At 45.1% G+C, this 15,059-nt stretch overlaps 1 protein-coding gene across 3 annotated transcripts in view; it reads right to left on the bottom strand.

Annotated features, from left to right (window-relative positions):
- LOC101635930 (prostaglandin-E(2) 9-reductase-like) overlaps window positions 1-10,525 on the bottom strand; it is a 26,640-nt gene extending 16,115 nt beyond the window's left edge. The window contains exons 1-4 of one of the 3 annotated variants that reach the window (XM_012731423.1): window positions 10,426-10,525; window positions 7,064-7,231; window positions 3,539-3,658; window positions 1,462-1,539 (exon numbers count right to left, since the gene is read on the bottom strand). In XM_012731423.1, coding sequence (XP_012586877.1) covers window positions 1,462-1,539; window positions 3,539-3,658; window positions 7,064-7,231; window positions 10,426-10,518 — 459 coding nt within the window. In that variant the 5' untranslated portion in view covers window positions 10,519-10,525. The remainder of the gene's footprint in view (window positions 1-1,461; window positions 1,540-3,538; window positions 3,659-7,063; window positions 7,232-10,425) is intronic. The other 2 variants (XM_004691216.2, XM_012731424.1) reach the window with 2 other exon arrangements.
- Between the last annotated feature and the right edge of the window lie 4,534 nt (window positions 10,526-15,059).

Raw genomic sequence — 15,059 nt, 5'->3', positions numbered from 1 at the left:
CTAGGGAAGGAAGCGTGTGGCCAACCATTAGTGTAGTTTGCTCCTTTCATTTGACACTGACCTTTTGAAAACTGCAAATCTAGTTTCACATATGTGATAATATGTCTAAAGGAAACAAACCAGTTTATCACTTGGATACATTAATTCCTAACCTACTTATCACTATGTACAGATATCTGTGTCCTTGCGTCTCTTACTTGTAATCCAGACAATACAAAAACATGAAGATGCTTTCAAATTCCTTGCCTCCCTCATCAGCTTTCAAGGTGACTGTTTTGCTGTAAAGTAATAGTTCTTTAACAAATTTTAATAAAGGCTTCTGTTGATCCTTCTTCCTAACATCCATAGGCACAATCTCCCCTCAGGCAGGGGAGGTTTTTTTTAAAAAGATTCATTTATTTAAGAACTGGGGTACAAGCCAGAGGCACAGGTGTAGTAAAAGGATTCACCAGAGACAGAGTGGGGAGCAGAGTAGGGAGATAACGAAGTACACTGCTGAGGGGAGCAGCAGGTGGGTCAGGAGCGGTCTGCTGCACCATGTGGATCACCTCCCCGCCTAGGGATCGAGCTCAAACTGAAGCGGCTGTGGTTAGCTTGCAGTGCTACATCCTAACACATTGCGCCACCAGGGAAGGCCTGATCTTACTTTGTTTTTTTTTTAAAAGACTTATTATTTATGCTTACAGAACTGGGGTACAGGCCAGAGGTGCAGGGGCGATGAGAGGATCCACCAGAGACAGAATGGGGAGCAGAACACGCCGGATGACGAAGTACACTGCGGAAGGAAGCAGGAGGCGGGTCAGGAGAGGTCTGCCACGCCATGTGGTCTCCTCCGGGGCAGGCGGGGATCAAACTCATGCGGAAGTGGCTTAAGCTTCTTAGTGCTGTGCTTTAACCCTCTGCACCACTAGGGAGGGCTGAATTACTTTTTTTTTTTAACAGAGTGACCTCCTGGACCTATGAGTTTGGCTCACTACCTTCAGGAGGCTGTGATTCCTAAGGTCATGAAAATGGTTTATGGGATGGAATAGTTAAGGTCAAGCTTCATTTCCCTCTATAGTCTATCCCACTGCCAAGTCAGACGGGAGTTTCTCCTTCACAGGTATTTTTGTGCTGGGATATAGTTCTCACACCTCATTTTGACTTCCTCCAATCCCCTCACAGGGCTCATCTATGCAACCTACTTAAGGGACAAATATACCCCTAAGTAAGACATAACAGTGTAGCAATCCTATTTATGAGGTCAGGAGGCTAGAAAGAGAAGAATCACACGTGTGAAAATCAGCCGCTTACAGGAAATACCTCACCTAGACGTCAACCTTTTAAGCTCTCTTGCTTTACAGATAAGAACACATCGTGTTCTCAGAGGCAGAAACTGAAGAGCCTGAGCCCTGTCCCACGACCCCCAGTCTGTCCTTTTCCCTCTTGTGGCTTGTGTGTTTCTGATGTCTGCATACTCACCTCCCATGTTTCAAGCAGGTCCACTGTCTCTAAAATAATTTTCCCACTGTCATCCTTTGGCAAAATAGTCTCTCCTTGCTGGAATACAGAAGGAAAAGAGGATGAAGTACATTTTTTAAAAGAATCACCTTCCTGCCATTACAGGGCAGAGAGGGGGCACCCCTGAACCCCTGAACCTGCCTGCTCTAAATAGGTTCTGCCATCAGCCACATCAAGACAAGATATAAGAGCTTTAATGGAAAGGACCTTTAATGCAATGAATGTGCAATACAGAAAAGACAAAGATTATAGTTTCTAAATCAAACACCCAAAGTTACCCATCCCCTCTTGAGTAAAAGTCTACCCAAGGGATTGGGCCAAAGCAAGGCCTGAAAGCCCTCCATAAGCCCAAAACACCTTTTGGTCAGTACCCATAGAAAAGGGCCAGAAACAGCCAGACAAGTCTGGGAAGAAAAAAGAAAAATCAAAATCAAGATAAATGCTGCCATAGTGACCCTCCGCACTGGTCTCTCACCCACATCTGTTTCAACCAGGCCAGGACCAAGAAGCAAACACAGTTTCTTCACATGTCTCTCTCTGCTCCACGTGGCTTCCTTAGGTCTCCTTCTGGCTCTCCATCCTCCTTCCTTCTCATCTTCAGATTCCTTCTCTGCTCAGCTCCACCCTCCTTCTGGGTGGGGCAGAGAACCTGGAACTTACCCTTTTCCTGGGCAGCACCTGTTACAATACTACCTACAAGCTTGGTCACACAACATTCAGGAGTCTGTGATTCCTAGCTAGAGTATGTGTGTGTGTGTATGTGAACACATATGTGTGTCTTGTGTGAGAAATGACATGGAGGAAAGAACCATCACAAACACAGAAACTCTGTAACTAAATTCCTATCCCCGAATCTTCACTCTCCTCTCCACTCCCACCCTGAAACATCACTAGTAATGAGTTCTCCTGCAGTTGGAATTTATTTTATTTCTCAAGGAAAGTCTGACTAGGAATGTGAGGACTTCTCTTTAATAATCAAATTGTTAACTCCAGTTTATTAATCCAACTCTGAAACAGTGAAGGTACCAGAAGTGCTCGGTAAGCATCCGTGGTGATGAGAGGATGGACCAGTGATATAGACCATCCTAGGATATCTCATTCTGGATTTGGGCTGAGGGATTCATATAGATGAGGCCCTGTCTTGAAAGAGAATCAGCTTTCCCAGTACATGTGGGTCTGTTAAACTAAGCAGCCTGTCTAGCCTCTATTTTGTTACCTACAGTTCTTTAACAAAGGTCAGAACTGCCCAGTCATAAGAGCCCAACCTACAAGGTGACTGTCATATCAATTAAGGGCATGAAGCTGGATCACCCTGGGAAGGTTGTGCTTCAAGAGGTATGACCAGAAACACAGGCAGGGTTGGGGGAAGGAGGGCCTGAGGACAGATGTATAAACTTATTCCTGACTTACACATTACAAGGTACCACTGGGAATGCCAGAGGGCCGTTGACTGATATATAACAAAGGACTTCCAGAAGCTGGAAGGCCTTATTGATAGTATTGAAATTCTAACTGGGGAATCAGGGCTGGACCCAAATACCAAGATGAAAAATCCAGAACTACTCTGCCCCTCCTTCTTCTACTTCTCCCTTTTCATTTAACTTCCCCTTTTGACTGGTACTGTATCAATCAAAATGCCAGGATCTTGCTCTTGAGCAGCATCCTGCATTATGTAGCCTGTTCCATGACTCCCATTTCTTTGTCAGTGTGGTGTTGCCCAATAGAACAATTACATCTCTGTGATCTATTCTATATCAACATTCTTGAGGCCCATAATCACTACAGCTTAGTCTATGGGCAGTGACCGTACTAATTGAGATGAAAGTACAGAGCTCTTTGAATCTCTGTGAAGTCGAGGAGAAGGAAGTAAAAATAATCTTGAAGCAGGTGATTCGGTTACTAAGGGATACTACAATCATCTAACAATTCTATCCTCATTGCTCAAATCCACCTTTCATAGTAAAAGCCAAAAAATCAGGCCAAATGACATAGCAGTAAAGGAAGAGTCTTTGGCATAACAAAGAAAATCAAAGCTTACCTTTAAAGAAAATGGCACATGAAGAAGGTAGAGATCGACATAGTCCATTTGAAGTTTCTTCAGTGAGCTTTCCAGGGCTGGTTGAACTAAGTCTGGTCGAAAGAAGGTACACCAGAGCTGCCGTGATCAAAATAAATTTTAAAATGATTTATGGTTTCACACACCTGGGGTCTAAAATTACACACCATGGTTAAAAGTACAAATACTAGTATACAGCAACCCTATTTATGAGATCAAGAGACTAGAAAAAGAATAATCATGCATGTGAATATCAGCCAACTACAGGACCCTACATGCTTTGCATCTCTATAGATAGTGATGTAGACTTAGGGGTGAGATAGAGTATGGAGGGGAATGTCCTCCAGAGATTATATGCAGGGATGTTAGCCTTCTTTAGGGGATGTGCATGTGGGTCTTACAATGAACTCACTTTCTAAAACTGCCTTCTTTTCTTGTATGTTTTTTCCCCCAACTAATTTTATTCTTGGAATTATTAATTGTTTTTTTTTTCTGAGTTCCATAAAAGATCGAGAAATGGGTAACAGAACACTGTAGTGGTCAAAAAAGAAATATTGGGACTTAGTTCATGTAACATAATATAACTAAGGTCCTAAATGAGCACCAAGATTTATTTGAGCAACCGTAAGAAAACTGTGAATAAAACTTATTTGCACCCAGAAAGAACTTGTATGGTTTAGAACTGAAAATTTCACTTCTGAAAGAAGAGTCAAGAAATGCCAGACAAGGAAAAATGGAATTCACTAGCCTATAAAATAAGTGCCTGAACATTTTCATACTGTAAACTATACTATCATCATATACTATAATAATTAAAACAGCTTGATACTGGACAAAAACAGATACACAGACCAAAGGAATAGAATTGTGAGCTCAGAAATAAAACCACTCATTTATAGACAACTAATCTGTGACAAAAGAGTGAAGCATAGGCCCTCCCTGGTGGTGCAGCGGGTTAAAGCACAGCACTAAGAAGCTAAAGCCACTTCCGCATGAGTACCATCCCCACCTGCCCCAGAGGTGATCCACATGGCACAGCAGACCTCTCCTGACTTGCCAGCTGCTCCCGTAAGCAGTGTACTTTGTCCGTTTGCCTGTTCTGCTCCCCACTCTGTCTCTGGTGAATCCTCTCACTGCCCCTATACCTCTGGACTGTACCCCAGTTCTGTATGCACAAATAAATCTTAAAAAAAAAAAAGAGTGAAGCATATAACAAGGAATTCCTCTTCAGTAAGTGATGCTGGGAAATTGGGCTGCCACATGTAAAAGAATGAAACCAGACCCCTCTATCACACCATACATGAAATCAACTCAAATTGGATAAAAGACTTGCTTATAAGACCTGAATTATAAAATACATAGAAGAAAACATAAGCAAAACATTCAATGACATAAACTTCAAAAACATCTTTGTGGATTCATCTTCAGCAGCTCGGAAAAATAATGAAACTATAAACAACTGGGACTACACTCATCTAAAAATCTATATTGTGAAAGAGGAGTCAACTATGGATAGCTATTTACTGAAAGGGAGAAAGTATTGCAAGCCAAACATCTTACAAGGGACTGACCTTGAAGATCTACAAAGAGCTCATACAGCTCAATAAAAAACAAACAATCCAATCAAAAAATGGGTAGAAGAGCTAAATAAGCACTTTTCCAAAGAAGATATTCAGGGAGCCAACAGTTATGTGAGAAAAAAATGTCCACCATCATTAAGTAATAGGGAAATGCAAATCTAAATCACAATGAGATCCCATCTCACACCTGTGAGTATGGTCAATATTTAAAAAAGAAAAGAGCGCCCTCCCTGGAGGGGCAGTGGCTTAAAGCACAGCACTAAGAAGTTAAAGCCACTTCTGCATGAGTTCGACCCCCGCCTGCCCCAGAAGTGATCCACATGCTGCGGCAGACTTCTCCTGACCCACCCACTGCTCCCCTCAGCCGTGTACTTCCACTATCTGCCTGTTTTGCTCCCTACTCTGTCTCTGGTGAATCCTCTTACTGCCCCTGCACCTCTGGCCTGTAACCCAGTTTTGAATGCACAAATAAATAAATCTTAAAAAGAAAGAAAGAAAGAAAAGAAACAACTGCTGGAGAGAGTGTAGAGATGAGTGGGCCCTTTCTTGTTGGTAGGAATGGATACTGATTCAGCCTCTATGGAGAGCTGTGTGGACTTCCTTAAAACACTAAAAATGGGGCCTCCTTGGTGGCAGAAGTGGTGAACTCAGCACTATGAAGCTATCAGCAGTTACCACAGCACAAGTTGAATGCCTGACCAGGGAGCTGACCCACACGGCACAACAGACCTCTCCTGTCTCTCTAACTGCTCCCCTCAGCAGTGTATTTCAGTAGATCTGCCTGTTCTGCTCCGTACTCTGTCTCTGGTAAATTCTCTCAAACTCCACATCTCTGGCCTATACCCCAGTTCTTGTATGCATAAGTAAATAAATCTTTAAAAAAAAACATTAAAGATGAATTTGCCATGTGATGCAGCAATTCCACCTTAGGTATCTATCAAATAACATAAAAACACTGAGCCAAAAAGAAATCTGTATTCTTATATTTATTGTAGCACATATCTAATAGCTAAGATATGGCAACAACCTAAATTTCCCAAAACAGATGAGTAGATCAAGAAACGCAGTATATATCCAAAATGGAATGCTATTCAACTGTCAAAAATGGTAAACTCAAGCCATTCTTGGCAACATAGATGGAGCTGGAAGGGATTATACTAAGCAAAATATGTCAGAAGAAGAAAGATAAATGTCAGATGATTTCACTTACCTGTGTAATATAGAAAAGCCAAAAAAAAAAAAACATTTAGATAAAGATAAACCAGGAAAGTTGACCATAGATATGAGGCATTTTGGAAGGAGGAGCAAGGAGAGAGGAAGGAATGAAAACAGAGCACTATGGTGATAGAATATGGGTGCTTTGGTGGAGAGAGAATTATAATGACCACACTTGAAAGGAGAATCCTATGCTAACAAAAATGAACAAGGATGCAAGAAAAAGGGACTTCATTAAAAATGCATTTTTAAAAATAAAAGTCTTACTGAGAGCCCACATTCAAAACCAAATTATCATTAATAGAGACATGCATCAGTTCTCTTTTGATTTCATTTGTAAAACTCTTTTACTCAAACAAAGTTTTACACATTTTAGTAAGCTCAAAGCATCTCCTGGTCTGGGTCACTTTTGAATACGATGCAACATCACTTGAAATCATCCTGACAGATTCTTCTGGAGAATAAAATTGTGGAGACATTCATGGTTCAGAAAAGGGCATGTAGTAGAGTTTTCCAAATGACTGCAGACTGATGTTTGAAGAGGTTGAGCATCTGTATCCTACCTTTAACATATCCCATACAAAAGCAAGTTTTCCTATTTCCTCTTTCGATAATGGACCTCTACAATGACCAAGTGTAATAGTCAAACCAAGACCAAACTTTGTTTTTCTCCCCCAAATAACAAGGACTGCTTATCACTCTCCCAAAGCACCTTGGAAGTGTAGAATATGTCCTCCCTCTTTACAGTTCCATCTGCGATCTTCTCTTGAAGGGCCTGTCCAATTTGTGCTTCATTTTCATACACATATGCGGCATCAATATGCCGGAATCCTACATCAATAGCCACTTTGATGGCCTCGAAACACTTGCTCTTAGGAACCTATAAAATATAAATAAATAGAATTGGTTATGTTCCCAACTCAGAGAAAAGCAATTTATTTCCTTACTAGCGGTAGTCAATAACTATTTATACATGTTTGATGGTAAGAATCTTGGTAGCAAGCTTGTACAGTTTAGACTAGGCTTCAGTATAGCTAAGTTGCAGTATAAGCTTCAATATAACCACTGATCTGTCATGAATTAGTTAAAAATGATTTACCAGGGAACATAGAAAATCATGTCAAATCAACAGTTTTAAGGAAATAACAGGAAAAGCCCTGACATTTGGACAGCAATCTTCTAAAGATGTAGATATAGAACATCTGGGATGTTCATACTAAATCCAATGAGTTCCTCGCTAAGGCCCTTTCCTGGAGGCCTGCATTAGCCCCTGGCACACAGGCCAGCAGACGCCACACTGGCATCTGGGAGTCAGGCTAAGCCTGGAGAGCTCAAGGTGAGGGAGCAGGACACCAATCCACCAGTCACACCCTCCCGGCCAGACCCCAGTGGCCACTCGGGGCATCTGTGCTGCCTCTTTGCTCATCTTCAAGGACCTCCCCAATTAAAGATCCTGGCTCCAGAGGGAAGCTTCCAGTAGATGACACAGGAAGGGTCCCACACAACCTGATGCCGCCTACTGGTTCAGGCTGCTTTGTGCCTGTAAATGTGAAGTTATAAAACAAATTACCAGACAGACCGGGCCATGGCAATTGGCTCCATCTTTGAGAAGTAGATAGAGTGGCCTCCATATAACGGTGGCAGAAAGGAGTATGTCCGCAGTGAGGGGAAGTCACTGGGGCAACTCTGGGTACCAGGAAGTCACCTGGTACTATGAATGGCCAATATTAGCAATGACATTCATGAGGGCCTAGTAACCTGGGCTCAGCTCCCTCACATTACCCCATTAAGCAGGTAACTTCAACCAGCACAGTGGTGGCTGAGGCCAACTGTGTTGTAGAACATCAGGCAGAGGGACAAGGACCATTCAAATGGCCTTGGACCCAGCTGGAAGAGAGGGGAGTGCTCCCTGTTTATGTCCTGTGACATGCTATTGTACAGATAAATGGATACATTTAATGACAACACCAGGAATGTTTTTTCAATCTTTTTTTTTTCTTTGCAGAGGTTATAAATTAATTTCCCTTTTCCTTAGGAAAAATATAGAATAAACAAACTGCTTTAATTCCACAAATTCCAGTCAATTTTCCCTCCTGCTATTCTGCATGCCTCCTATTTCATAAATTGGGCTGCATGAGGGTGACCCGTGACCAGATTTAAACTTCTGTGAGGGGACGACATGCAGACAGGCCTCTCCTGCTTGGATTGAACCAATCCCACTCTGCACTGGAATCCTGTCCCTAACTACAAACCTGCTAAAGCGCAACTCACTTCCTCCTTGAAGTCTTCCCAGAAGACTCCATCCCCATTGGCCCCTCTCTCTGAATACCTCATGTGCTGCTGGCATTTAACACAATAACATTGAATGTTGTTCTGCTTCTTAGCCAGGAGGAAAGTCGTGTCATTATGTGTTGTGACGCCGCGGAGTAGTAGAATCTTCTTCTCTTCCTACTATTGTTGGAAGCCTCTCCCTGTGTGTGTCATTTTCGCCTGTTTTTTTTTTTTTCGCTGTGATGTTTTCTCTGTGTTTTTTTTTTTATCGCCACCCCTATGATCTCAAGGGGCCTTTTTCTTTTTGTTTTTGCCATCTCACACTGTTATATTTTTTTTCTTTTTTTTCTCTGTGTTTTTGGTGTCACAGGTGTACACACTCTTTTTGTATCTCGGGGGTGTCCGCGCTGTGCTGTGTGTGTGTGTGCGCCTCTGTGTGATATTGTGGGGACGCGACTGTGGCGCGTTTTTGGGGAACTGTGGCGCGAGCGGTGTATATACAGGGGGAGGCGCCGAGCGCTTTTACGCTTTTGTCCCTGTGACGAGTGTTTTCCACTGTTTTTTCTCTGCGCCCTGTGGCTGTGGTATACACGGGGGCCCCAGCGTTTTTACAGCTGTTCTCTCATTTTTCAGGTGTCTATCTGTGCTGTGGAGCCCTCTTTTTTTTCCGAGAACACACTGTGGTGTGCACAGAGGTGTGACTCTCAGCGTCTGGGGGTGTTTTTCTCTCTTGTGTGTGCCCCAGAGATCTGTGTGTCTGTGTGTGGGGGGGCCTTTTAGAGAGAGCTCTGCTTTTGGTGTATAAAGAGGGTTTTTTTTTTTTTCTCGTGTTGTTGTGTCCGCGCCGGGGCAGATATCCTTTTGGCCCGCGCGGGGCGGGTTTTTTTTTTTTTTGTGTCTGTGGGGGTTTTGTGGTATTTTCTTTTTTTGTCTGTGCCTGTTGTGTGTTTTTCGGCGGTGTGGGAGTGTGGGTGTGGTCTCTGGGGGTGTTTTGTTGTTTAGTTTTGCTTGTTCCGTTGGTTATTGCGTTCCTTGAAAACCCCCTTGGCTTTTGCCGGTTTTTACCATTGGGTTTTTCAGTGGGGGGTTGGGTGGGTTTTTTCCGGGCCGTTCTTCGAGTCTCACATGCTGGACCGCAGGGAGACACCCCGTGCACCGCAGTTACCTGGGTGTGTGTGAGCACAGGGCTCAGGAGAAGCGCAAGTCTGCCTCACCGTTGCCTTTTGCCTCCTGATCTTCCTTTCCATACACCTAAGACTTGGAATTAAAGGGGGTCTCCTATGACGAAAGGTGGCAGGAAGGAAAGGCTCCAGTAACTGCTAACGTCCCCAACAGAAGTATTCAGCTGCTAGCAAGTGGTCCTGTCCCTCCCCGTCCCCTGTGCCACTGCCCAGCGGCCCGTCTTTCCAGCACAGAGCGAGCAGTGCCACTGCTGGGGCACACGAGCTGGAGAGCGCGCTGCGCTCGGATTTCAACATGAGAAGAACATTTCCTGCTTGGACAGTTACGGACACAGTAAATAAGATAATGCATGGAAAGCATCTGGTTCACGGTCAACTCCAACATGCCATGTAACCCGAACAACAGTGCCGATTACAGTAAAGCCAGTTCACCCACAAAGCCACCATCTCTGAATCCCCAGCACGAGCAGCTGGTCACCCCTTTAAGGAAGCTTGGAGGTGGTGAGATGATCCGGGGACCCTTTCCAGAACATCTCACTGCGTGAGCCACCGGGACCCCGATCCCTGGCAGCCCCCTGGGCCTGACTGCATTTCACCCTACAGAGCCTGGGGATCCACTTACGGTCTCCGGAGCATAAGTGCCCAGGCCCAGCACTGGCATGAAGTGCCCATCACTCAGTTTCACAGAACTACTCGGTGTGAGGTCCATCACCATCCACGGGCGTGGCTAGTCTGACTCTGACCCCTCTCCCATTCCTAATCAAGAGCCTTCAGTGTTTTTCTTTTCCACCAATCCCACAAGTGGGTGTGACTGGGTTTTAGCTGCCAAGGATTTCAAAATGAAACTGGAAAATTCCACTGACTCTGCCCATTCTCTCAGTCTCTGCAGTTGCCCCTTCAGGAATGTCATGCAGAAACGGGCATCCCCAGGACCTCCACTTCTCTCCTCAGCACTGCTCACCCTGACTCCATGCAGCTTGTCCTTCAGAATCACACCTACTTTCTCCATGAGATGCAAGAAAATCATTAGACTGATCATGTCTAACTCTGTTCTGTTTGGTGAGGGTCCTCACCCTTGTTTTGTCAAAATCCCATCAGAAAGACAAGATGCAGGATTTCTTGAACAAAGCCCAGGGTTTGTTTCCAAGCACACAGGTAACAAAATTGCTTGACAGTCTCCCTCCCCAGACTGGGTTATCACTTTCCCTGTAAGCACTGCTCTCCTCGTCCTGTGTCTTGTGTCCTTGAATCTTTTGCACAAGATTCAAATTGCCTGAGATCAAAGATGCATAGTGTGCCCTGAGTCAGTCTTGTGCTTCACAGACTAGCCTGTTCTGTGCCTGGGTTCCCTCAGCCTCTAACTCCCACGTACACTAGAAGCAGAGGTGCTGCCCTGAGCTCTAGGTCGCTTCTATCCCTGCCGGGCAGTGACCACTCTTCCTGGCATCCTCACATCACCCACAATAACGCTGTCGCAGTCCGCATCAGTGACATCACACCGGTGACCACCAGGCGCGGCACTGGAAAAGCTGGGAAGCGAGTTTGGCTCAGTGTACTGGTGACCGGGCGCCTATCCTGCATCTGTGGACATGGTATGTTAGAGCGACCACTAAATGTACCCTGCATTATTCTTATTATCTCCACCCTCCCTTGTCTGCTGGTGTAAGTCCCCCCTCCCTGACCCTGCTGTGGTGGGACCTCAGGCCCCAGAGCCTTCCTCCTCTCCCCTCCTTCCTCACCCACCCCCTACTTCTCACCGCGTGGCCTGCATGTGTCAGTTCTGAGTCTTATTATTGGAAGTCACAAATCTCTGCTTTTCCACTTGTCCTGGAGCATGTTGCTGAGCGACACCTTGCAGTCATAATAGGCAAGGCCCAAGTCTAGCCACCACACTGGTTACTGATAAACTAAATTGGCCTCAGAATGCTGGTTGACATCAAATTCCTTGTGATCCTATCAAACCACACATTTGGGGTCTTGTGTCCGTTGGAACATTGCGTCAGCTCTACATTGATGAGTATGCCCTCTATGTTTTCATTACTCACATCGAGTTCTGTATCTCAGGTCACAGATACCCCTGTGGGGTGAGTGGAAGAGACAATAGGAACTTGAATACAGACAGTGAGTCTATACTCATTCAAGGAAGGGCAGGCTGGTCCCTGAGTCACTTCTGCTTCTCACTTGCAACTTGGAGTCACTGGGGGGGAAAGTGGCAGAAAGAAGCAAGAAATCATGTCCTCTCCCTCTCCACAGGGGGAAACCCTCCGGTGGACGACTGGGTGGTAGGAGGGAGCGAGGGCCACATGGCTTGGCCAGAGCCAGGTGAGGTACCAAGCTGTGTGGCATCCTCAGGGAGATCAGGCCAAAGGCCAGAGGGACTGGGGGACAGGTCTCCTCGAGCTGGTGCCTGGAGAAGCAGCAGAGTGGGTGGTAGTGACCAACACAGACAGTCCCCCTGCTGGACAGCCTACGAAGTCCTGAGACTGTGTGGGTGGTGCCGGCTAAGGATATGCTGAGAGACAGTCTCCCTTGTGTAAACAGAGGCTTGTTTTACCACAAAGAAGCTGCTCCTTTCCTCAGAGTGTTCTCAGAGCCTCTCTCCATCTAGTGCCTATTGTAGAGAAAGTTTCAAGTTCATGCAAGTCTGCTGATGGCCACTGCAGTGTAACAGTGCTCAATAACATGCAGGTCGTAGGGAGTTGTCTGCAGTTGCCCTACAGGAAATGGGACCTGGGGGGACTCTCCCAGCCCCTCCCTTTTGAGAACCACCTTACCCTGGCATCTGCAGGCCTGAGGAATCTTAAGGTTAAATGGAAAAAAATAATAAGGAGCGATTATACAAACAAATGCACTTGCGCAAGGACAAGATTTGCTCTACCGAGCACCCATGCTCTCACATGCAGTGCCCATGTCCTCCTCTAAAATGTCCCACCTGCTTCGTCACCAGGAGCCCTTCCTGGGGCCAGACTGCTCTGTGCAGCCACTCTCAGCTGGGCAGTGAGGGCGGGGGTCAAGACAGAACAGACTAGGGACTTAGCAGGCCTGGCCTCAGGTACCTATTAGTGTCCAGATGGTGCAGCACACCCCACGCCATTTTCAAGGTCACGCTGGGTCCTTCTCCTTCTAGGACAGCCTTTTCACATTTTCCTTTTACACGATCTGATTCATGCTGCATGCAGACACACTATGTGGTCAACCTTAGAGAGGGTCACTGCCCTCTCTGCCCCCTGGGAAGGTGACCAGCAGGAGAACTTAAGTTAATAGGATGAGTGAAAAGCAACAGCCCTCTCTGGATGAACTTCATTCCACCCCAACCAGCTGTGAGCACAAAACTAGAACCTGTGAGGGGAGAGAAGTAGGGGGTCAGGTCTGTGTTTCAGGCCTTGCTTACATGCTGCTGGTCCCCTTTGTTCAGTATGAGCCAGCAAAATTTTGAGGGAAGGAGGATGAAGAGATTTGTGGAAACATTTTTTAGCTAACCATGCTGAGTGACTGATGTTTTAATGGGTATGTGTGGAGGGACATGTCCTTGACAAGAGTTTATATAGCTTCTTGCTAAGCAAATTTGTTTTTCTCTAAACTCTCACCACGGGAAAGGACACAACACAAAATGTCCCTATCTGTCCTTGATAATGGAGCTATTGGTTTTCGAGCAGAGAAACAGCTGTAGTGAGACATGGGACTGGGGCCCTCAGATGTCCGTGTCTCTACAGAACAGTAGAGAAATTGTTGAACTTTAACAGGAAAAATCTAATTCTACTGTGGAAGTTATTAAGTACATAAATAGTAGTGTGTATGATTTGCTTATGTGTTTTCTGCTGTTTGCTGAAGGCTTTCAAATCCTGGCAACCAATGATGTTGCCCTGGCTTTGACCTCAGGACAGGCAATTGCACCTAAGAAGATTATATAACCTGGGTTTTATGCAATCACTCCTACTTAATACTGCATGGACACAAGCGGGCAGAAAGAGCTGCCCCAGAAAGGGTAGTTTTGCTGAGAGAGGACCCCGGCACTGGGACTTTAAGATCAAGCCATAATGACACATGTTCTGGTCTAAAGAAAGTCTTTTATTTTTCATGGAAAGGAAGGTTTGAAGGTATAGGCCTTTAAAAGCAAATTTTGGAATCTGTAGACTTATTCTTAAGCACATGGCCTCCAGGAAACAAACAAAACACAGGATCAGGGTTTGTAAGTAGAGGAGACTCAGTCAGTGTTTGCTGAGCTGAGCGCTTCTGCAGCCCCACCTGTGCTAATCCCAGTCTTTGGCAAAGGGATGAGTTGGGTGATGCCAGGCTCTTAACTTGACCCAGAGCAAATTTTAGTAGAGTACAGCTACCCGTCGGTTCACACATGACTCTCGCATCTTCCAGTGGTTCCGCCCTGCAACTCGGCAAGCCCTTGGTTCAGCTTTGCTGGCCTCATCCACAATAGTTTTTCAAAGAGCAGTGTTATTTTAAAGTCACAGTTTACAACCTGACATATTTTTATTGATTAATTTATTGATTAATTTTCTTCCATTGTTAATTTTGGGCACTATTTGATTTCTCCCCTCAGGCATAGTCCACATCAACCCTACGCAGTTCAGCATCCCTGGTGGTCTTCCATCCCAGCACCCAAGTATCCTGTTGAGTTGGTCAAGCAATCAAATTAACATTAGATTAGTTCAAGGGAGAAAAAATATAGTTACATATAGTTTGGGAATCTGCATAGTATGGATTCCAAGGTGAGTGAGGAAATATGAGGGTATTCCTGAGCTAAGAAACAGGATAGGGCTTCAGAGAGATGGGGACTCAGATGATGCAGAGAGGGTAACTCATGTGAAGACCAGATGCTTGCAGGACAGGTATGTCCTAAACTATAGATAAATTTTCTCTGATAGAAAGGTTATTTCTAGAGAAATCCTCTAGATTTTAGGCAGTTAAGGGAAAGGTAGAAGTTTCCCACTAGCTTGCAGGGCTTCAACTGACCTCAGCTCAAAATAATCTGCACGTCAAAGTAACAGATCTTGGGAATGTCCTTCTGGTGCGTTCTATCTGTACATCCTGGGAAAACCTAGTATGGGAACATCTTGTGGCCCATCCGCCCTTCAATATTGGAGAAGGGAAGAGAAAGACCGCCCTGGGCCAGGAGCCTTGGAAGGCTAGAATAGCATTTATTTATAGCTTTTCAGGGAACCCTGCCATCCACTTCTGGGGTGTGGGTATTATGCCCACAAAATACAGGTGTGGCTTTTAGTGAATAATTCCATTTAGTGA

Source organism: Condylura cristata, unplaced genomic scaffold (genome assembly GCF_000260355.1).
Source record: "Condylura cristata isolate star-nosed mole 26May11 unplaced genomic scaffold, ConCri1.0 scaffold00030, whole genome shotgun sequence".
NCBI classification, from domain to species: domain Eukaryota; kingdom Metazoa; phylum Chordata; class Mammalia; order Eulipotyphla; family Talpidae; genus Condylura; species Condylura cristata.
This window is presented reverse-complemented; position numbering and strand designations above follow the sequence as displayed.